The sequence below is a fragment of the Sinocyclocheilus rhinocerous genome, unplaced genomic scaffold (assembly GCF_001515625.1).
Source record: "Sinocyclocheilus rhinocerous isolate Xijiao unplaced genomic scaffold, SAMN03320098_v1.1 scaffold358, whole genome shotgun sequence".
Lineage (NCBI taxonomy): Eukaryota > Metazoa > Chordata > Actinopteri > Cypriniformes > Cyprinidae > Sinocyclocheilus > Sinocyclocheilus rhinocerous.
Window position 1 is genome coordinate 774,139 of NW_015650700.1, and position 23,442 is coordinate 797,580.

The 23,442-nt window shown below is 40.3% G+C and overlaps 1 protein-coding gene across 1 annotated transcript in view; it reads right to left on the reverse strand.

Moving 5' to 3' along the window:
• Positions 1-23,442, reverse strand: part of LOC107712323 (collagen alpha-1(XXI) chain-like) — a 118,269-nt gene that overhangs the window by 8,582 nt on the left and 86,245 nt on the right. Inside the window, exons 26-30 of the mRNA XM_016517548.1 lie at positions 18,921-18,965; positions 17,997-18,029; positions 17,769-17,915; positions 17,549-17,603; positions 8,139-8,339 (exon numbers count right to left, since the gene is read on the reverse strand). Of these exons, the coding sequence (XP_016373034.1) occupies positions 8,139-8,339; positions 17,549-17,603; positions 17,769-17,915; positions 17,997-18,029; positions 18,921-18,965 (481 nt within the window). The remainder of the gene's footprint in view (positions 1-8,138; positions 8,340-17,548; positions 17,604-17,768; positions 17,916-17,996; positions 18,030-18,920; positions 18,966-23,442) is intronic.

Below are 23,442 nucleotides of genomic sequence, written 5' to 3' on the forward strand. Positions count from 1 at the left end.
ACCAGCAGCATCAGGTGAGCATAGGCCCTTAAATCCGCCTCTCTGATGCGCTGAGTTTTTGGCTAGCTTGCAGTACACTTACCTCTGATTTCTAATGATCATGCTGGGCGAGCCCCCTCTCTCGTTTAGAGCTGGGTCTGTGTTTCCTCAGTTAGGTAACTTACTGCTGGCAGTTCCAGTATTGGAACATGCTGTAGGTCCAAGCCTCCCTCTCGTTTGAAGAGCTGGGTGTGTTGCTTCTTCAGCTAATTAAATTATTGCTAGCTGTTCCAGCATTGGAACATGCGGTAGGTCGAGCTCCCCTCTCGTGTGAGAGCTGGGTGTTTGCCCCCTCAGCTAGAAATGTACTGCTAGCCAATCCAGATTTATACCTTAGATCGAGTTGATGTCTCTCAAACATATTGAGTTTGGGATGCACCATTCCATCTATGAGCTGCTCTTTCAGAGTGCCACGAGAGCCCCTTAGAACGGTATCCTAAAATCCATGTTATGGTAAGTGTGCACGTGAAGGCTTTGTGCACTTTCTAAAATCCACATTGTGGTAAGTTCGCACGCTAGTTCTTTGCTTCTTTTCTAAAATCCTATCTTTCCACCACTACTTATTTTACATCAAAGCCAGCTTATCATGTTAGTCTGTCTACTAATGATTATTTATATACAAATAATCTTTTTTCTAATGGTATATGCCAGAGCATTTGAGTGAAGCAGAGCGGTGTGACACTCAACTCAATATTGTGCTCTATGCCAATGCGTTCTGCTCAGTTGCTCATGGCCCAAGCGAATGCTCCACTCATGTACCGCTCACACTCAACGGTAAAATAACGTTCGATCAAATCCCACTCCGACATTAAATTTCCTCTGCACTAAATGACTTTGTTTATAATTAATTTCTTGAAGAAATGTCTCAATTACAGTAGGCCTATAGATAACATTTCCCTTTCGAATGGGAAATCACACTGCGTCCTCTAGTGGACAGTATGGGGAATGCATCCAGCATGACCGGTATCTGAAGCACATTTCAAAACACATGGACTTGATATTGGCTGGTGACAGCCTATGATGTACCTACCAGTGTGACTGTGAGTATAAATGGGTGTCTGTCATGCACTTCTTTGTCTTCAGGAGACGGTTTGGGTACATGCAAAGAATGTGACTAAAGATTTTGAGGGAGCTGAATGAGCCCATTGTGACAATTTCTCAGTGAAAAAGCTGGATGGAGTGCATTCGACTCTGGAAGCTGGATGTGCTCATTTTTGATGCATTCGCGGGACTGACTGAAAGGTGTTAAGAAGCTCTTTTCTTCTTTGATTCTCAACTGAGGGATAGTAGTCAGCATTTGCATGAGTGCATTTGTGGCAACAGATTCTGTTCTCGCCTGATTTTCGAGAGAATCTAGCGTTTGAATGGAGCATGTTTGGCTCTTGAGGGAGTTGAATGAATGTTGTGTGAAGTGGTCGATTGAGAAGCTCCGCTAATGCTTAAAGACCCCATGAAATCAAAGTTGAATTTTTTTGGCTTTTAGTATGAACATGTTAGCCTTATAGTTATATATAAGCTAGTGTGCTCCAAAATGATGACAAAATTCGTATTTAGAAGATATAAGCATTCAAAACTTACTGTCTCTCACTTCTGGCAATATGAATCAACGGTTTTGATGATGTGACCCTGCACTTCAGCTTCTCATCAAACTTTGTCCAATCAAATGCTCTCTAGAATCTGAAATGTCCCACCCCTACACTATAAATAGACACGGAAACTGCGGCTGAAATAGGTCACTTGTTCATAGAATTAGTACTTTCCGTATGCTGAATGGCACGTAGTGCATTATATGGGGAATAAGGAACGATTCAGACATTGTAAATATGCTTTCCATTGGGTCGAAAGAAGTCTGGTTTCGCTTTGTGTCACGCACACAGTCTGCTCCGGTCCAGAGACACGATATCACGGAGCGGCTCATATGCGCGAGTCGCGCATACCACAAAATGTATCGGACCCATTTAAATTCTACACAGAATGCTATATTTTATAGTGATTTGGATCAGATTAGGAGGAGAAACGGTTAGACAAATGGCACCAACGAGAAGAAGAGATAACATCGGTGCCCTGCACCAACATAAATTACACAGTTTTCAAACTACACATCCTCAGCATCATTATAATCACTGTTTTGCTTTAGTAACAGTTTCATATTGAATCTAAAGGGCTAATCTATTAGACTGTGGCTGTCAAATGTGGCTTTACCGAGCTCAAGGGCTCTGGCTTCCTCTTGCTTTAGAGAGTCATCATGCTGAAGCCTCCATCCTTAGAGCTCGGTCAGGCAGTTGTGCCAAGTTGTTAGGCTCTCTGTGAGCCTCCTTGGCTAGCTACCTTTACATAGGAGTGTTGTTAGGCTTCCTTTCGCTATAGAGAGTCCTCCCGCTGAGGCCTCTGCTCCCTAGAGCACCACTCAGACACTGGTGCCACTGGTGTTAGGCTCTCTGTGAGCCTCCTTGGTTAGCTGCCTCTGCAGAGGAGTGTTGCTAGGCTTCCTCTCTTTATAGAGAGTCTTCCTGCTGAGGCCTCCACTTGTTAGATCCCGCCTAGATAGCAGTTTCAAGTTGTTAGGCTCTCTGTGAGCCTCCTTGGGAAGCTGTCTTGATAACAGGACATAGTTAGGCCACTTCTCACTGTAGAGAGTCATTATGCTGAGGCCTCCGTCCTTAGAGCCCAGCCAGCCAGTAGTGCCAAGTTGTTAGGCTCTCTGAGAGCCTCCTTTGCTAGCTGCCTCTCCAGTCTTCCTGCTGTGGCCTCCACTTCTCAGAGCTCTGCCTGGGCAGCAGTATCAAATTGTTTGGTGCTATATGTGCCTCCTTGATAGTGATTCTTGACTAGGACATAGTTAGGTCTCCTCTGGCTTTAGAGAGTCGTCCTGTTGAGGCCTTTGTCTTTGGGGCTCTAATTAGAGTTGTGCCAGGTTGATAGGCTCTCTGGGGCCACCCTGCTTACTAAGGATCCTGCTAGACCTCCTCTCTCTTGAGAGTCGTCTCTTTGAGGCCCCCGCTCCCTAGAACTCCATCTGAATAGCAAAATCAAGGTGTTAGACTCTCTGTGAACCTCCTTGAATGCTATTCTTAGCGTAGGGCAGGGGTAGGCAAGTTCGGTCCTAGAGAGCCGCAGTCCTGCAGAGTTCAGCTCCAACCCTGAAAACAAAACTCACCTGCCTATAGCCTTAGTAATCCTGAAGACATTGATTAGCTTGTTCAGGTGTGTTTGATTATGGTTGGAGCTGAACTCTGCAGGACTGCGGCTCTCTAGGACCGAACTTGCCTACCCCTGGCGTAGGGCATATGTGGGCCTCCTCATGCTTTAGAGAGCCTTTGTGTTGAGGCCTTGGTCCTTAGAGCTCGTTTAGGCAGTAGTGTTAAGTTGCTAGGCACTTTGTGAGCTTCCTTGGTAACTGCCTTTAATTCAAAGAGCGTTGCTAAGCCACCTCTCGTTGTAGAGTGTTGTCCTTTTTAGGCCTCCACTCCCCAGAGTTGTGCTTGAGTAGCAACTCCGAGTTGTTAGGCCAGAGAAGGGAGGAAGGGTGCATGCCGCAATTTTCTCTGATAGGTTATGCTCGGGTTTTGGACATAGGGAGGTAAGTCATGGAGGTGCTTAATAAACAAATTCCAAATGGTCCAAAATGCAGCAGCTAGAGTTCTTGGTCACATTTTAAGTTCCAATTCTCGCTATTAACAAACAATAAACTATGACTTTTGCCTCAATAAACTCCTAATTTACTGCTTATTAATAGTTAGCAAGGTAGTTGTTAAATTTAGGTATTGGGTAGGATTAGGGGGGCTCTGGCTTCCTCTTGCTTTAGAGAGTCATCATGCTGAAGCCTCCATCCTTAGAGCTCGGTCAGGCAGTTGTGCCAAGTTGTTAGGCTCTCTGTGAGCCTCCTTGGCTAGCTACCTTTACATAGGAGTGTTGTTAGGCTTCCTTTCGCTATAGAGAGTCCTCCCGCTGAGGCCTCTGCTCCCTAGAGCACCACTCAGACACTGGTGCCACTGGTGTTAGGCTCTCTGTGAGCCTCCTTGGTTAGCTGCCTCTGCAGAGGAGTGTTGCTAGGCTTCCTCTCTTTATAGAGAGTCTTCCTGCTGAGGCCTCCACTTGTTAGATCCCGCCTAGATAGCAGTTTCAAGTTGTTAGGCTCTCTGTGAGCCTCCTTGGGAAGCTGTCTTGATAACAGGACATAGTTAGGCCACTTCTCACTGTAGAGAGTCATTATGCTGAGGCCTCCGTCCTTAGAGCCCAGCCAGCCAGTAGTGCCAAGTTGTTAGGCTCTCTGAGAGCCTCCTTTGCTAGCTGCCTCTCCAGTCTTCCTGCTGTGGCCTCCACTTCTCAGAGCTCTGCCTGGGCAGCAGTATCAAATTGTTTGGTGCTATATGTGCCTCCTTGATAGTGATTCTTGACTAGGACATAGTTAGGTCTCCTCTGGCTTTAGAGAGTCGTCCTGTTGAGGCCTTTGTCTTTGGGGCTCTAATTAGAGTTGTGCCAGGTTGATAGGCTCTCTGGGGCCACCCTGCTTACTAAGGATCCTGCTAGACCTCCTCTCTCTTGAGAGTCGTCTCTTTGAGGCCCCCGCTCCCTAGAACTCCATCTGAATAGCAAAATCAAGGTGTTAGACTCTCTGTGAACCTCCTTGAATGCTATTCTTAGCGTAGGGCAGGGGTAGGCAAGTTCGGTCCTAGAGAGCCGCAGTCCTGCAGAGTTCAGCTCCAACCCTGAAAACAAAACTCACCTGCCTATAGCCTTAGTAATCCTGAAGACATTGATTAGCTTGTTCAGGTGTGTTTGATTATGGTTGGAGCTGAACTCTGCAGGACTGCGGCTCTCTAGGACCGAACTTGCCTACCCCTGGCGTAGGGCATATGTGGGCCTCCTCATGCTTTAGAGAGCCTTTGTGTTGAGGCCTTGGTCCTTAGAGCTCGTTTAGGCAGTAGTGTTAAGTTGCTAGGCACTTTGTGAGCTTCCTTGGTAACTGCCTTTAATTCAAAGAGCGTTGCTAAGCCACCTCTCGTTGTAGAGTGTTGTCCTTTTTAGGCCTCCACTCCCCAGAGTTGTGCTTGAGTAGCAACTCCGAGTTGTTAGGCCAGAGAAGGGAGGAAGGGTGCATGCCGCAATTTTCTCTGATAGGTTATGCTCGGGTTTTGGACATAGGGAGGTAAGTCATGGAGGTGCTTAATAAACAAATTCCAAATGGTCCAAAATGCAGCAGCTAGAGTTCTTGGTCACATTTTAAGTTCCAATTCTCGCTATTAACAAACAATAAACTATGACTTTTGCCTCAATAAACTCCTAATTTACTGCTTATTAATAGTTAGCAAGGTAGTTGTTAAATTTAGGTATTGGGTAGGATTAGGGAAGAAGAATGTGGTCATGCAGAACTTGTTACATCGTAAGAAGAATGGCATCTATGCAAATATTAATCTGTTTCATTCTTATTCCGAGGTCACCGTAGACACCCAGATCCAGTCTGTATCCTGATCAGATGGTCACTGCAGTCAAGTCACCTTTATTTGTATAGCGCTTTATACAATACTGGTTGTGTCAAAGCAGCTTTACTGTGTCAAACAGGAAAATAGTTTGTCAATAATGCAAGAAGACAATAACAAAGAATATTTTTTCCAGCTAAAGTCAGTTCATTGATGATTCAGTGATGTCATCATCCAGTTCAGCTCTCTTCCAATAGTGTCTGTGCAATCACCCGGATCCAGTCCGGATCCAGTCCATATAGTGGATCAGCACCTTGAGACGACCTCTCCAGCCCTGAATGTCAGCGGAGACCATGTCAACTAGACAAACCCTAGAGACAGATCCCATGTGAAGACCTCGTCACCTCAGTGGTCATCGGCACATGACCACGGGAACCAGATGAGTCCTCTGCACAATTCTAACTTGTGTTGCAGCCTGGAAACCTCAGTCTCAGCCATTTAGGCACTCATCTTTTTAGCATGGTGGAGTGGGTATTTAGTTCCTAGTAGTATCCACTAGAGCAGTGGTAGGCAAGTCCGGTCCTAGAGAGCCGCTGTCCTGCAGAGTTTAGCTCCAACCCTAATCAAACACACCTGAACAAGCTAATCAATGTCTTCAGGATTACTAAGGATACAGGCAGTGCGAATTCCCATTTGAAAGGGAACATCTCAGATTACGCATGTAACCATAGTTCCCTAAGAAGGGGAACGAGACACTGCGTCCTGTAGCCTTGCTTCAGGTATTCCTGTGCACGTCTTTTTCAGACAAGAAGTGGATGGCGTGTGTAACGCTTTGACTCGGATAACTCGTTAAATCCATGAAATGAAAGAGATGGAAAACGAAGAGTTGGTGTCCCACACATTTAATGGCTGGTACACGGCAAGGCACTCCTCTCATACATGAGAGATTAACTCTTTCTTGGCGTTACAAATAAAAGTCAAGACAAAATAATAACAAGAAGGCAGAGCGAACTTATCATCCATAGTGGTTCTCATTACACAGGCACGTAGTCCTTCTACGTCATCACCACATAGCGTGCGTTATAAGTTAAGTGATCAGTCTCTTAAAGGGCACACCGCATTATAATGTGATGCATGCAAATACATAGTTTTGGCCGTTACACGTGTTCTACAGGCACCCTTATATAATCACGGTCGCACTGATAGTAACGTCATAGACTGTCACCGGCTAATGTCAAGTTCATTCCCCATAGTGTCCACTAGACCAGCATTTTTAAATCCTGGTCCTGGAGACCCACCGCTCTGCACATGTTGAATGTCTCTTTTATCCTTCACACTGTAGTGCAGTTCATGGAGCTCTTTCCTAACAAGCTAAATTATCCGAATCAGGTGTGTTATATACAGTGTTGGGCAGTAACGCATTACTTAGTAACGCGTTACTGTAATTTGATTACTTTTTTAGTAACGGAGTAATTTAATGCGTTATAATTTTCAAAATAGTAATTAGAGTATAGTTACAAGCTGAGGTGTCTATATGTTACTGCCGTGTTACATTGCTGACAGAATGCAGTGTTTTATAATCTAGAGACCTAAAAAGGATGTAGCACAGGCACTGTCGAGTCAAGTGCCAGTGGATTACAGACCCGCTCCCGCGAGACCCGACGCAACGTAGCTCATGCACTGTCGAGTCAAGTGCCAGTGGATTACAGACCCGCTCCCGCGAGACCCGACGCAACAGAGTACGGCGCGGGACAAGATGGGCGAGTGCTGGTGCGGGTGGGTAGACACTTGTGGGTGTGCGGGATGCGAGAGAATAAAATGATTGACGGGACTCCCGCAAAATAGAAATATCTAAACATAAAATATCTAAAACAAATAAATTGTTATTCATCTATTGCACACAAGCAACATGAACTAATATAAAATATAAACGATTAACAGGTGCAAGCGTATGCAGAGTTTCTATTTAGGCTATAACACGTGTTTGCAGCGTTGAGCAATGCAGTGCTGAAATTTGCGTGCTCACGAATCCTCTCATTATAACACACGAATTGTAGACATTATGAAAGATTCCTTATGCATATAGCCTATTTATTGTGTTATAACAGAGATTTGTGAGAGTGCGATGAACTGAGCTGTCTTTTAGAGATTATAAATACAGCGCTCTTTGCTGGCATTCTGCCATGCCAAACCATGCACGCAGCAGCCGCTTGCTTTAGTTAAAAATAACACTGTTCTGAATGTTGATGCTTTAATAACAAATATGTATCAGGAATAACAAATATTTATCGGGAGCGTGTATGCTGGGATTTCATAAATTTCATGGAGAAAAAAGTAACGTAACTAGTAATGTAACTAATTACTAATTACTTTTGAAATAAAGTAATCAGAACAGTAACGTGATTACTTTTAAAAGGAGTAATCAGTAATCAGTAATTTGATTACATTTTCAGAGTAACTTGCCCAACACTGGTTATATAAGGGGGAGACACAAAATGTGCAGAGCAGTGAGTCCCCAGGACCATGACTGAAAACTAGAGGACACTGTGTCTCATTCCCCTTCTCAGGGAACAATTGTTACATTGACAAACAAATTTGTAAAACAATGAATTTCTGTGAACTTTCTGAGACAATGTACAGCACTATAGACATGGTGTGATGTGTGTAGCATGCCTGTACCTTTCATGCCAGGGCCGCCAGGCCGCCCAGGTAAACCCCGCGGACCTTGCAGCCCATTAGAACCAGATAAACCCGGGAATCCTTGAGAGCCATGAGGACCTGGTGGCCCTGGAGACCCTGGGGGTCCCACCTGTGTGTAGCAGTTTTCACAGCTTCTGTGATGATTGTGTTGGCTACTCAATAGAAGAGCAGGAATCTCAGCTGTAACCCAAAAACATAATAAAATACAGGCAGGACTCTGGCTCAGAAGTCTTTATTTCTAATGAATATGTACATTTTGGGTTGAAATTTACTTTTTTTTTTTTTTTTTTACTCACCAGCATTTGTCTTCTGAATTTAGCTATAAACTTATTGGCTACTGAGAACTTCTACTACCCAAAATAAAAATATCAGAAATAAACCAGATTATAAAGATCACAGCTTAGATTCAAATATACTGTATTTATTTAAATTGTATTTATTATTCTGCTTCTGAAAGATTGAATGGCTTTCAGTTTTACTATAAACAATCATTGTTTGATCTTTGTGTTGCTAATATTGGAGGCTTCTGGTTGGAGGACATAATTTATGAATCACAACTGGGCAAATTGGTTGGTGAGTTTTACACGCCGCGGTTAATTTTCACCCGCATTTACTGGGTTGGCAGGTGTTAATTTCGAACTCATTGTATATTTTACATTCAGTACACAGCATAAATGAGTAAACCCCCTCTAATATTTAATCAATTCAGTAATTTCTCTTTACATAGAAGACATTTTGTAGTTTCTTTGAATATATTATGTTCCAGCAACTCTGGTTGACCAATAAAAAAAATAAATAAATCAATATTAATCAGGGAAATAAGGTTTTCCAATTAAAGTGATAAAATGTTGTGTTGCAAAAATGAGTACACCCGCTGGAAAACAACAAAACTAATTAAAAGGTTTTCTACACAAGTTAAAGTCAATCAACAGGTATGTTGAACAAAAACATTCAAATAGGGGTATTTATTTTTTTTTAGACAATTAAAAGTGTTACATAGCCCATTAAATCATTCTCTGACTTCAGGGTATCTGCAGAATTTTTAAGCTCAAGACCTGCACAAATAAAATTAATACCACATGAGCGCAGCAGGGCAACATCTATGGTAACATATTAAACTGTAAAATGACTGTAAAAAGCATTGTTTACAGTTCAGATACAGGTTTTATCAAAAACTATTTTTTTTTTAAATGCTAAATTTCACATTTCAGCCTTTAAACCATTTTTAATAAAATGAATGAGTCAAAAGTATAAATTATTATATTAATGTACACAATTGCTATCAATCAATTATTATATTAATTAAATAACATATAAACATATTTTACTGTCTTAATTGTTTAGATTTTTAGAATGCATTATCTTCTTGTCGATCCACCAGTTCACACTTACAACTCTGCATGTTTACTGTGTAAAAACATGGGTTGATTTTCACATTGGTCTGAACAAAAACAGCAGAAGGGCTTATTTAAACTGCACATTCATTCTCTGCCAGCAGGTGGCGCTTTTGAAATGGCATAAATATAGTGGTTTCCTCCGTAACAGCTGGACACAAAGCAACACAACACCTGACTTTGAAATGTGCAGCACTCATGAGCACACATGAAATCACAGCTTTCTGAGGTTTAATTTTCACATTAAGCCATATTACAACTCTTGTCTTTCCATGCCCACATATAAGACTTCTTGAAATCAAAATTAAGACTTTCTTGTACTATTTAAGACTTTTTATGGCCATAAATGTGTTACAACTAAATGTAAGACTTTTTAAGGACCCATGGAAACCCTGGACTTAAAGTCACCATGGACCATTAACTGGATAACTGGACAATATAAACAGTGCATGTCCAGCTGGATGAATGTACAATATAAATAAATACTATGAATACTATGATGTCCAGCTAATGCAAAAAAAAAAAAAAAATGCTGAGACAGTACAGTGGTAAGTAGTAATAATGTCTCAGGGCAAAGAGTTTAACAGGGTCACAGCCTCAGGGGAGAAACTCTTCCTGAGCCAGCTGGTGCGGGACCACAGGCTCCTATAGTACTTGCCAGATGGAAGGAGAATGAACAGATCATGTTTGAGACGGGATGCACCTTTGATGATGCCATTCTCCCTTCCAAAGAAACAATTCCTGTAAATATCCTTGATTGTTGGCAATTAAATAGCAGTGATCTTCTGGGCAGTTTTCATTACCCACTGGAGTGCCTTATGGTCCGATACTAAACAATTGTCATTCCACATTGAGATGCAGTTGATAAGTATGCACTTGATGGTACAGCGGTCAAAATCAAACAGTATATTGGCATAAAGATAAGCTTTCTTAAGGATTTGAGGGAATAATGATGCTGCTCTGCTTTTTTTTAAGAATAATGGGAAGTTCAGGGACCAGATGTGATCGTCATAGATGTGAACACCCGGAAACTCGAAGCTTGAGTCACTATGACTCTGTTGATGTTAATAGGGCTATATGCATGACCCTTAGTTTGTCTGAATTCCACAATGATCTCCTTGGTCTTCTGTGTGTTGAGGACCAGGCTGTTGTCAGCATACCACACAGTCAGGTGCTGGACTTCATCCCTGTAAGCCGTCTTGTCATCCCTCGAGGTCCACTTTCCTGCAGAATTTAGCACCAACCCTAATCAAACACACTTGAACAAGCTAATCAAGGTGTTCAGGATTACTAGAAAGTTGCTGGTAGGCGAGTTTGATCAAGGTTGGAGCTAAACTCTGCAGGAAAGTGAACCTCGAGGGCCAGAGTTCAGAGCCCCTGGCATACACATTAGTTATGTCAGCTATAGTCTGCTCAGTGTGTTCTAGTGTAACTTTTTTTGCCCCGATGCAGGTGATGTGAGGAAATGCCACAGTTGGCTTCTCTCAGCACTAGTTCTTTGGCATCGGTTTGGTGTGTCCCTACCCTTAAAACCATGTACAGAGACACAGTCATGAGTTAAGAGAGTGTATAAAAGAGGGCTTATCACACAGCCTAGCGGCAAACCAGCGCACATGGTGAGGTTATCCAAATTAACAGACTGGGGTTTGTTAGTCAAAAAGTCTAACATCCAGTTGCATAGTGATGTGCTAATCCATAATTGGTTTAGCTTGGAGACCAGAATTGAGGGGATCACAGTACTGAACGCTGAACTGAACAAACAAACAACATTCTGACATGAGTTGGATCTGTTGTAACAGATGTGGTAAGATCAGTCTCTCTAGGTACTTCGCAATGATAGGGATGAGTGCAACTGGGTGGAAGTCATTCAAGGCCAAACAAGGACAAGTTCCTGTGCCAGCGGCAGATTGAAATTATCCATGAAGACCCCAGCCAGCTGACCTGCACAGACTCTGAGCACACACCCTGGTATTCCATCCAAGCCAGCTGCTTTCCTTAAATCCACTGTGCTGAAGGTATTATAAACCTCAGTGGAGAAGAGTGAGAGGTGCAGTTCACCAGGTAGAGAATCTTTAGATGTTATATCCTTGTAACCTGGGTTGAAGCAAGCATTAAATTGGTAAACTCATGAGGAAGGGAGGCAGAGCTGGATGAAGGCAAAGAACTGGGTGTCTTGAAAACTGCAATAGTCTGTATGCCTTTCCACATACGTTGGGGGTTGAGGTGATTAAGTGCTCCTCAATCTACTGTTTGTAAGCATATTTATGATGATGCCCTCCTGAGGTTGACCCTGGCTGAGCTGTAAGCTTCCTGGTCTCCAGACCTGAAAGCTGCATCTCTTGCAAACCTTGGAATTTTTTTTAGTGATGCCACTGTCAACACACTTGTTGATGTGATCTAAGACAGAGTTGGTGTAGGAATCAGTGTTACTCTGAGAGTGTGGTGGCATGTGCAGCAAACACTCTCCAGTCTGTGTGTTGGATTTGGTGCTAAGGAACAGAATCAGCACACTCTGACCAGATCTTGATGTTTCTCATTGACGACTGGTCTATGCTTGAAGAGCATCATTTTATGTTCAAAATGTATGTCCTCTTGTTAAGCATGAGGACATAAAATATGGCATCTAGGAAGCATACTACATAGGTGGCAAGAAGTCCCCAGCAACAATAAGCCCAGTCTGGATGTAATGCCTGCAGTCTACTGATAGACGCAATTAGGTCTTTCATGGCTAGTTTAGCATCTGTATCTGGTGGGACATAAATCACAGCAACAATGATGCATGTAAACTCAAGTGGTAGGTAAAAGGGTCTGCACTTAATAAACAGAAGGTAGAGTCAGAACACCATGATTTATTCACATACATGCATACACCACCTCCCCTGCTTTAACCTGTTGCTGCTGCAGTTCTGTCAGCCCTGAAAACCATGCACTCATCCAGTTCTGTCGCTCTGTTTGGAGTGTCACTGTTCAGCCATGTTTTCATAAAAAGTTAGTGTGCAAGCCTACCCTGTGTGAAGATCCAAGTGTTCAGTTCAAGCTTGTTCTTCAGCTAAAGAAGTGTGAACATAGTAGCTACAGTGGTGCATAAATTTAAAAAGAATGGAATTGTGACATCTGTGAAATAACCAGGCCTTCACTTTATGGTTTCATTTTGTAATGAGTGATTCTTGGTAAGAAAAGAGCAGAAAAATGCCAACCAAGTGTCCTAGAGCTGGCAAAAGCTATGAGAGGAGTTACTGTTTCATCTCACACAGTCTAAGACACAATCTGCAGAAGTGAAATTCATGGTAGTTTATAGTGTTGGGCGATATGCTCCATAGTCATATCGTCATATTGCCAATACATAATATTACCATGCTAATTTATTTAATTATTTACTTAGATTCATAGCCAGAGAATGATCCAACTCCATGGTAAGGCTAAAAGCAGCCTAATGTAATCTATAAACTACACATAATATATTTTTAGTCAAGTAGCATATAGATGTCGTCATAAAATATTTTTTATATGACTGAATTTGCATTTAACATGATAATTTATTAGAAACGTTGTTTACTAATTATAATGCTCACATTTCCTCAGGTTGACCCTGGCTGAGCTGTAAGCTTCCTGGTCTCCAGACCTGAAAGCTGCATCTCTTGCAAACCTTGGAATTTTTTTTGTGATGCCACTGTCAACACACTTGTTGATGTGATCTAAGACAGAGTTGGTGTAGGAATCAGTGTTACTCTTAGTGTTGTTTTCGTCAACGAAAATTATGACTAAATATCGTCGTCAACGAACCTTTATCACGTGACGAAAACGAGACGAGACGCAACGTAAATGCTGGTCATGTGACGATGACTATAATTAAATGTATAATGCAATATTGTTGACGAATAAAAACGAGACTAAATGTGGTTTACAAAATAAAAACTATGCTAAAATGTCTCTTCATTTTCGTTGACCAAACTGAGAGTGTGGTGGCATGTGCAGCAAACACTCTCCAGTCTGTGTGTTGGATTTGGTGTGTTGGTTAATTTACTAATTATAATGCTCACATTTCCTCAGTTATTCAAACAGCAGCTACAGAAAACGAGCATTTAAATTATCAAAGAACGTCATCATTGACTTCAGTCTAGCATGAGTTTATGCACTTTAAAAAACACTCCCATTATAATCAGTGAAGCTGTCTACACTGTATGATGAATACATCTCTTATACTTACAATGCACATACATCTGCACTTTGTTGTTTATGATGAAAGAATTCGCGAGAGAGCAGAAATCAGTCAGCGAGTGCACGCACTGAACAACAAAACTCTGGTGTTTCAGCGATGACTCATCTGAACGCTTCTGATTGGCCTTTGTATTCATAAACTCAACAGAATCATGTGTGATTGGTTATAACATACAACACTGTAAAAACACGGAAAAAGAAATATGATTAAACAAATAAGCCCTACTATTAATTACTATTAATATCTCTGACTATCATATATACTATCCTAGTTGTTTATCCACACAGGAAGTACCTACAGTAGCCAAAGCACAGTAAACTCATTTGGCTATTTCCAGAGCCCATATTTACAAAAAAATATAGACTACTGGGAAGTCCAGTTTCATGACACCAAGTCAATCAATTTGCATGGACTTGAGAGAAGATGCCACCCTCTCCTCATTCCCGGCACTATTGACCAATCGTATCCCCGCCCCACCTTGTCCCAAGAGGTTTTTCATAAATTTTGGACACAGAAGGACCACCATTCAAGTGGGACTTAAATATGGCATGGAGGGATATATAAAAGATTTTAAAATAAATATGGTGGGTAACAAGATAAATTTGGAAGCGAGGGTTTACAGATAACAATGCAAGGGGAGAAAAAAAAGACGCGTGGCCAAGTATGGTGACCCATACTCGGAATTTGTGCTCTGCATTTAACCCATCCAAGTTCACACACACAGTAGTGAACACACACACACCATGAACACACACCTGGAGCAGTGGGCAGCCATGTGCTGTGGTGCCCGGGGAGCAGTTGGGGCTTTGGTGCCTTGCTCAAGGGTCTCACCTCAGTCGTGGTATTGAGGGTGGAAGAGAGTGCTGGTTATTCACTCCCCCCACCGACAATTCCTGCCGACAAGCCTCATTATGGTCGTGAAATGTAGACCTTTGTTTATGTTTTTATGACCTACACTGTACATGATGTGAGAACAGTTAGCAATTTAGCTTTGTATGTTAGCATGAACTCACTAACTTTAACGTTGGCTAGTTTTAGCCAGAGATACCTTGCAGCACAAGATGACATTAACGTTCCGCTTGAGCAGATGAAAATTTTAACTTAATGAGAGTATGACAACCAGAAAATGAACGTTTTCGTCTTCATTGGGATTGGGGTTGAATGCTTTGGTACATTTTGCTCTGTCTTATTTGGGTTTAGGAAATAGAATAAAATAAATGATATTGCCCATCCTCTCAGGATACCTGTAATCAGTGTTACAAGTACCCCAGGTCAAGGTTTTTCAAACTTTTTGGAGCCAAGGACCCCCTCATAATTATAACAGTGTTTAAGGCTAAAGTTTAATGTGGGTAGGAGGAAAGAACATAATATGATTGTTTTATTGGTGCAAATGGTCCCCATTGCATATGCACTTTTTAATACTACAGCATAATATAATTAAATTTACCATATTTTCCAGAAAGTTGCACCATGTCAGGGGGGAAAAAAACAAAACAAAACATAAGTTGCATCGGTGTGTAAGTCGCATTTTACTATTACTTTCAGAAATAATTTAAATATTGAATAGGTCTAAGTAAAACAAATGTTAGGAAAAAAACATTATAAACACTAACATTAATTTGACTTCGCCTCACTCCAAATTGTTTAAATTTAGTGGCATTCATAACAGAACAAAAATAAATGCATATATATGTATAAAAAATAATAATTATAGTGCCGTTCATTTCAAACAACATTTATTTTAAATGCTATGTCCATAGGCGCAGATCCCATGGGTGCTCAGGGGCTCGAGCACCCATGGAAAATCAAGAGATAGTCTCCTTTCATTTTAACCAATATGAAATGGATTGCAGCTTTTACGACTTTATTCTCGCATTTATAGTTCATTTGAGGCAGTTTTTGGCGTTATTTTAATGGCAAATGTCGAGAGTGCATTATTGTAATACGAGAGGGCGCCAGCACAAATCTCTCTTGCAGCGGGCTTGATCTCCCATATAGTGATCATGGCTCTGCACTCCTTCAGATATTAAGTGTGCATCCTCAAAATTTTGCCCTGTGTATAGACTACTCTAGAAAAAAAACTAACACCCAGTATAATTAATTACTGAGTAATGAGAATTTTAAAATATGTTAAGCATTTGTTGCGCATGTATGATAACCTAGCCCGGTTATCATTTACTAGTAGAAACTGGTGAAAATTATTTATTAAAAAAAAATGCTCGTTTTTTGCACCCACCAACAGAAAAATAAATCGGCGACTATGGCTATGTCCATAACAAACTAAACTTACTTACTAAAAGTGAAACATAATCACATAGTGGGCTCTATTAGGCTACTTATTATGTAAAGAAGGCTTTGAAACTAACACCCAGTATAATTAATTACTGAGTAATGAGAATTTTTAAATATGTTAAGCATTTGTTGCGCATGTGTATGATAACCTAGCCCGGTTATCATTTACTAGTAGAAACTGGTGAAAATTATTTATTAAAAAAAAATGCTCGTTTTTTGCACCCACCAACAGAAAAATAAATCGGCGACTATGGCTATGTCCATAACAAACTAAACTTACTTACTAAAAGTGAAACATAATCACATAGTGGGCTCTATTAGGCTACTTATTATGTAAAGAAGGCTTTGCACTTCTCTAGTGTCCGAATATTACTATTTTGCGGACCCCCTGGCTTTGCGTCATGAACCTCCAAGGGTCCGCGGACCCCAGTATGAAAACCCCTGCCCCAGGCACATAGTTTTGCCACTTTTGTAGCATAAACACCATCAAACTGATGAGAGCTTCGGATCTTCCAGTGTTTCTCTATGGTGCTGAAATCTAAAGATGTCCGAGTTCCGGTCCCCGTGCAGCTGATAGTCAACTGCAATTGGCTCATCTGCGTTCGAGGGGAGGGGCTTACCGATAGGTCAATTGTTAGGCACGTTCTCCCAGTATGACAAAGACTGTATTCTCCAAGTATTTCACCTGATTTTAACACTATTAATCCCATGTGGGGAATTTTGTAGAGACAAGTTAAGCAGCGCTCAGGGCACTCAAGGAGACTGAACTCCAGATGTTTAACAGGAGAGATGTGACAATTTGTCATGAACTTGTATACTAAATGAAGGGTTAGAGCAGTATACATAAAATAGAGGACACACTGCATAATAGAATATTGCTACTTCTTGCAACCCTTCATTTAAGCAAAACTTACTTATTTTACAGATATTGGTGTGTGTGTGTGTGTGTGTATGTGTGTGTGTGTGTGTGTTTATTAAGTATGTTTATTACATTTATCTTAATATTCAGAGGGGGTGTACTCATTTATGCTGTATAATGTATACATGTATATGTTTATAAGTGTGTGTATACAGTATGTTTGTATATATATTAGGACTATCCATGGATTCAAAATTTTACAAAAAATTATTAATTTAATATCAATATTTATGTAGACTCACTGTTTTCAGTGTCTTGAACACTGAAAAGATGAGTATCATACTGAACAAAAATTAAAATGTGTCTAAATTTCAGGAAAATAACGCAAAAGAAACGAACAAAAAAAGATTAGTTAAAAAAAAGCTTAATAAAAAGCTTAATTTAATTTTTTATAGTTATTTAGTTATATACTATTTAGGGTTTATTTTTTATTTTAATTTTTTATTTTTGCCGTGAAATTTGAGCTGGACATGTTTTTTGATTCACTTGTATATGTATATGTATATTTATATAATTTATTAAAAATGCTATAGTGCACTACTGGGAGATCATTTTGGGTACTCACATCGAAGGACATCTCTGCAAATCTGCTGAATATGTTGCTCAGACAGCTCTCTGCCCTGCAAAAATGCATGCCATCATTGGAACAAAAGTTTCTATTTAACTGTGTATGCAACATTTTATCCACCACTGACTAGATTATCTTATTGGAGAAGAAGGCTACAGTACAACACAGTGTTAAAAATTGTTAAGCTCATATAGTTATTTGGAAACACAATACTCACAGGTCGGCCTTCAGGTCCAGGTTGTCCTGGGGGGCCTATTTCTCCGCTCTGTCCTCTGGGCCCTGAGGGTCCTGTCTGTCCTTGCTGTCCAGGGAGCCCCTGATGGCCGAACTGACCCCTCTGACCAGGCTCTCCTGCTGTCCCTTTCTGACATGCACACAAACATAACTCAACACACTCACAGTACAGCTAATGGTGAACGTACATTCAGATCAGTGATGTGCCCACCTCTCCTTTCTGCCCAGCTTGCCCAGGTAAACCCTGTTTATGAAGAGAGAAGTCACATCTCATATCAATGAAACAACAATACCGTTTACAAGGCAACTGGTTGATTTGCCAAAATATTATGCTAATTCTTCTTAGAATTAAACACTTCAGACATCTGTAAAATGCTGCAGATGCACTAGATAGCCACCGTGATGCAAAGAAAAGTAAACATTTTGTATATATTTGTATTTTAATTGTTCAGTCCATATTAACAAGTATTTTAAATGGACTTTTATTCAGTGATCCTAGGAGGGAAAAAATCTAAATACAATAGTTTTTGTAGTATATACACAAAAAGTGTATAGCATCTTGTATAGTTACTGTAGTTCCATATACCTGAGTAAAATAATGCTGGCATATTATATACATCTAACCAAGTGTGGCCTTGGGACCTCTGTACTGTAGTTTATCACCTAAAACATACTGCACACATATGTAACTGTTTTACTGGAACTGTTTTGATATTTTAACTTTTATAAGTTTTTTTTTTGTGTGTGTGTATATATATATATATATATATATATATTACAAAAACGTATACATTTATATATCAAACGTTGCCTTGCACTCTGTTACTATTAAGAAGAACTGCACCACCTTGTGGTTGATTCCATAATTTCAGATACAAAAATGAATGCTATTTAATATTCTTAATAACCTTATTATTAAAGAGTTTATTTATTTGATTGCGCAGAATTTAATGTACTGTAGGTTTTATTTATAACACACACACACACACACACACACACACACACAAGCACATTTATGTAACTTACATGAACACCAGGTCGCCCAGAGTCTCCTTTTTCACCTTTCATCCCCTGTTCAATTGCATATTTATAACACACACACACACACACACACACACACATTTATGTAACTTACATGAACACCAGGTCGCCCAGAGTCTCCTTTTTCACCTTTCATCCCCTGTTCAATTGCATAAACATGTTTAAGTAAAATCTTCATTTTTAATTAATATTGAATTGGTCTATTTTAGGCTGTATAAAAATCAATAACATTCTATTTTACACTGTAGTCCAGGGTATCTGCAGGATTTTTAAGCTCAAATGTAACATGCTAAACATAAGACATTTTAAGACCTTTTTTAAGACCTGCACAAATAAAATTAGTACCATATGAGTACAGTAGGGCAGTGTCTATGGTCACATATTAAACTGTAAAATCACTGTAAACTCATGATTTACAGTTCAGATACGGGTTTTCACAAAAGCAAAATGTTTTATAAAATTATAAACTTCACACTTCAGCCTTTAAACCATTTTTATGAAAATAGAGTCAAAAGTATCAATTATTATATTAATTTAAACAATTATTATCAATCAATTATTATATTAATTACAATGTTACTGTCTTAATTGTTTAGATTTTTATAATGCAGTTAGAATCTTCTTTTCAATCCACCAGTTCACACTTACAACTCTGCGTGTTTGCAGGGTAAAAACGTGGGTTGATTTTCAGTAGCCCCTCACTGCAGAACACAAGATCCAGGGGGCGTGGTTGGATCCACATCTAGGGTGTGGAGATTGGTAGGTTTAGGGGTGGAGATGGGTGGGCTTAGGGCTCAGGGGGTAGAGACGGGTAGGTTTAGGTATATGTAAAGCCGCTTTTCCACTGCATGGTACGGCACGGTACGGCTCGGTACGGTTCACTTTTAGGGGGTTTTCCACTAGGTACAGTACCTGGTACCTGGTACTTTTTTTAGTACCACCTCGGTTGGGGTTCCAAGCGAACCGTACCGTTACCAAAACGTGACGTGTAAACTCTGCTGGTCACTGATTGGCCGGAGAGAATCGTCACTACTGCGTCATTGAACTTGCGACATGAGACACAAACAGACCCGCTAGATTTAAATCAGCACAGCCAGCGAAAGATCGAACGCAACTTTTGTTTGAACAAACGCTCTTTTTTGTAACATCCAAAAAAATGGCTTTTTTGTTGTCTGTTGAGGAAGTATAGACGTTCCTCTCATTGATAGCCGAGGAGCGGATCCAGCAAGAGCTTGATGGGGCGACGCGGAATGAAAAAGTTTTTCAGGAGGTCGCTCAGCTCTTGGCCGCACACGGCTACCACCGGACCAACAAACAATATAGGGATAAGTTAAAAAAAACTGAAGAGCGACTACAGAAGCATAAAGGACCACAACAGCCGGAGTGGTTCAAACAGACGATCGTGGAAGTGGTTCGACCAAATGGACGCAATCTACGGAGGTAGACCAACGAGCATTGGGAGGGAGGGTGCCCTGGACTCGGCCACGCCGTTGTTGGAGAACACGATCGAGGATGGTACGTTGTGTTATGTTAACTAAAATCTAACGCTTGAAAGCTTAACTGTACTGACTTTATTGACCGTCGATTCCTATTTTATTTTTTTATTTTCACTGTAAAATCATGGCAATGAAGCACAAAGTCCTAGTAGCTAACAGTTAGCGGTAGTGCTATTGTTCATGATGTTCTGGAGTTGTTGTTGCTGTTTTACTTTGTGTTGCAGTAATTTGTGCATTCCCAACTGATTGTACAAACTTTGCGTTTCAGACTCATTGTCCACGATCGATTCACTTGCACTTTCTCCATGCAACGACGACGACTCTTCCCAGCCAGTGATAGCAGCGTCTCCACCACGACCGCCAACACCATCACCATCAACCTCCAGCTGCACGACGACACCGCAGCGTGTGGTCACAGGTATAAAACAAATTTGATGTATTTCATATGTCATAATATGTACATATAGGATATATATCGTTATATGCCTTGTCATGAATTCCTGTTGCTTACCATAAATGCATTATTGGTAGCTACTGTAAATGTGATGTTAGATAATTTAAGGATGTTACTGTACAGTTATTTCATAAATGAATGTATACAAATCCACAGTAAAGAAAAACCTCCCATTTCTGACTATTTTCTTCATTTTGGACCAGGCAAGTGGAAACGGAGCCTGCACCATCAGGAACATCTTGCGGTGTTAAGAGAAATGCAGGTGGCAGACATTCAGCAACAGGAGCTGAACCGTGCCCAGAGGGAGCACCACTTGCAGATGGCACTTGAAGAGGCCAGACAAGCGAGGGAGCAGGAAGCGGCCTTGAGGGCAGAGGAACACTCTCAAACGGCTGCTTTCAATCAAGCATTCCTCAACGTTATGGGGATGCTTGTCCAGGCAATGAGTGGCCGAAGGGAACAGAACTGTCTGGCCAAATAATGCCATAGGCATTTATTGTGTTTTTGCACCTTTTTTTTGTACTTTGACGTTTAAATTTATTTTTGTTGTATTTGTCTTTTGTACGTATATCGGTTTTGCACTACATACATTTGCACATTGTTTAAAGTTTGCTGCTTACATTTTCACTTAAATTTTTTTCATGTATATCAGACAATTGTTTACAGTTCTTGCACAAGGTACACTGGCACATTGTTTAAAATTAGCTTTTTATATTGTAATTTAAACTTTATCTTTGTCTTATGTATATACTTTTTGTATATTTTTAGAGTAGGTTTTCTGTTTATATTTTTACCTTTCTTTGTTTTGCTTCAATAAAAACTATGATCAAATAAGTGTACCTCCTTACTATATTAAATATTTCATATTTTATGAGCAGGTAATGTACCTCTTGATAAAGACAAATGATTAATGCCATAATGATACAAAAGTTTCGACTTTTTTGCGAAATGGGGAAGCTCTGTAATACACAGAATACGCATTTTAATATGTTATACTGGCAGTTAAGTTCATTATTTGCTTTGCGACCGAGATAAAAGTTAGCTAGTGATGTGCTTTTAGATGCTTACCCTTGCGCGCCGTCGAGCAAACCAAGTGTTGTTGTATTGTATTTTTAAGCTGTGTTTCATTTGGCTGCCATCAGCCTCTTTTGAAACAAACTCCTTCGTCTTGCAGTTAAAAACATCCACATGCCGAGAATGAAGAACACCATTCCATCGATATGCTCCATTGTTGTGTGTTTGTTTGTGGCGCGTTTACGATGATGTCACGGCAGTAGAGGCGGCGCAACCAAAACGACATGTGAATAATCCCGCCCACTCTAAAGCAGTACTGAACTGCAGTGGAAACGCAAACCGAGCCGAGCCGTGCCGTACCGTACTGAACCGTACCGAGCCGTACCGTGCCGTACCATGCAGTGGAAAAGTGCCATAAGGTGGGAGGAGCTGGATCTGGATCCAACCACACCCCCTGAATCTTGTGTTCTGCAGTGAGGACCATCTCTTGATTTTCGCATTGGTTCTGAACAAAAACAGCAGAAGGGCTTATTGAAAATGCACATTCATTCTCTGCCAGCAGGTGGCGCTTTTGCAACAGCAGAAATACAGCGGTTTCCCCGGTAATGGCTGTAAACAAAGCAGTGCAACACCTGACATGCGGCACTTATATTTATTCAATGAAATCATAGATTTTTAAGTTTAATCATCACATTAAGCTATATCGCAAATCTGGTCTTTCCATCTCCTAATTAAGACATGATGTACAGTAGGCTACCATTTAAGGCTTTTTATGGCCTTATGGACTAAACTTAAGGCTTAAGACTTTTTAAGGACCCGTGAAGTGAATATTTGGAAGCCAATTGCTCACTGAAAACCAGTTCTCTAAAATAAATGTTAATCTTTCTTGTCATAGATATCTGACAATTCTATTATGGTTATACAGCATTTTCAAGATATGGTAGGGCCCTAGGAGATCTGTTTTACTTTTCCCAATTTTTTTTTTTTTCTTTTCATTATTTCAATTCTTCTAACCAAACTGGGCCCAATGTAATACGTTTTTTTTTCCCTTCTGGATTCTGTGTTTTAACAAAATGTAATAAAAAATGTATTATAAAAATGGTAATCAAATGAATGCATAAAACTTAAAAAAAATTATTAATCTTTGAATAGCAGTAATCTGGCAGCTTAATATTGACAAACACTAGTTCATATTGTGATTCGAAGTGTACAACCCTGTTTGATGTATTCAACCAAAATTTGTCAGATTCCATGACATTCCATATTATTTTTGACTGGATTGAGTTTTCCACATGGCAGAAATCATAGGGTTGTACTACAGTGACATGAAGGCAAGGCTCCAACAAGCAATATCTTAGACATAGCATGTCATTCTAAGCATACTGTAATTAAATCTGACAAAAGTTTACATTTATGCATTTTCATCTGTGTTTTTAATTGTACAAAGTAGAACTCAAAAATGACCACATTTTCCATGGGAATACAAGCCAAAAGACATTTGCCAACATTCACTATGATCACATATAACAAAGAATGTAAGATGGTTTTCTGGGCTCATCTTAAGAGGAAGAAAGTGTTTTTCAATTAGTAAGTGAAAGGTCCCTTTCAGTCTAATAACATAGAGTTAAGGGAAAAAAAAAAAAAAAAAACAT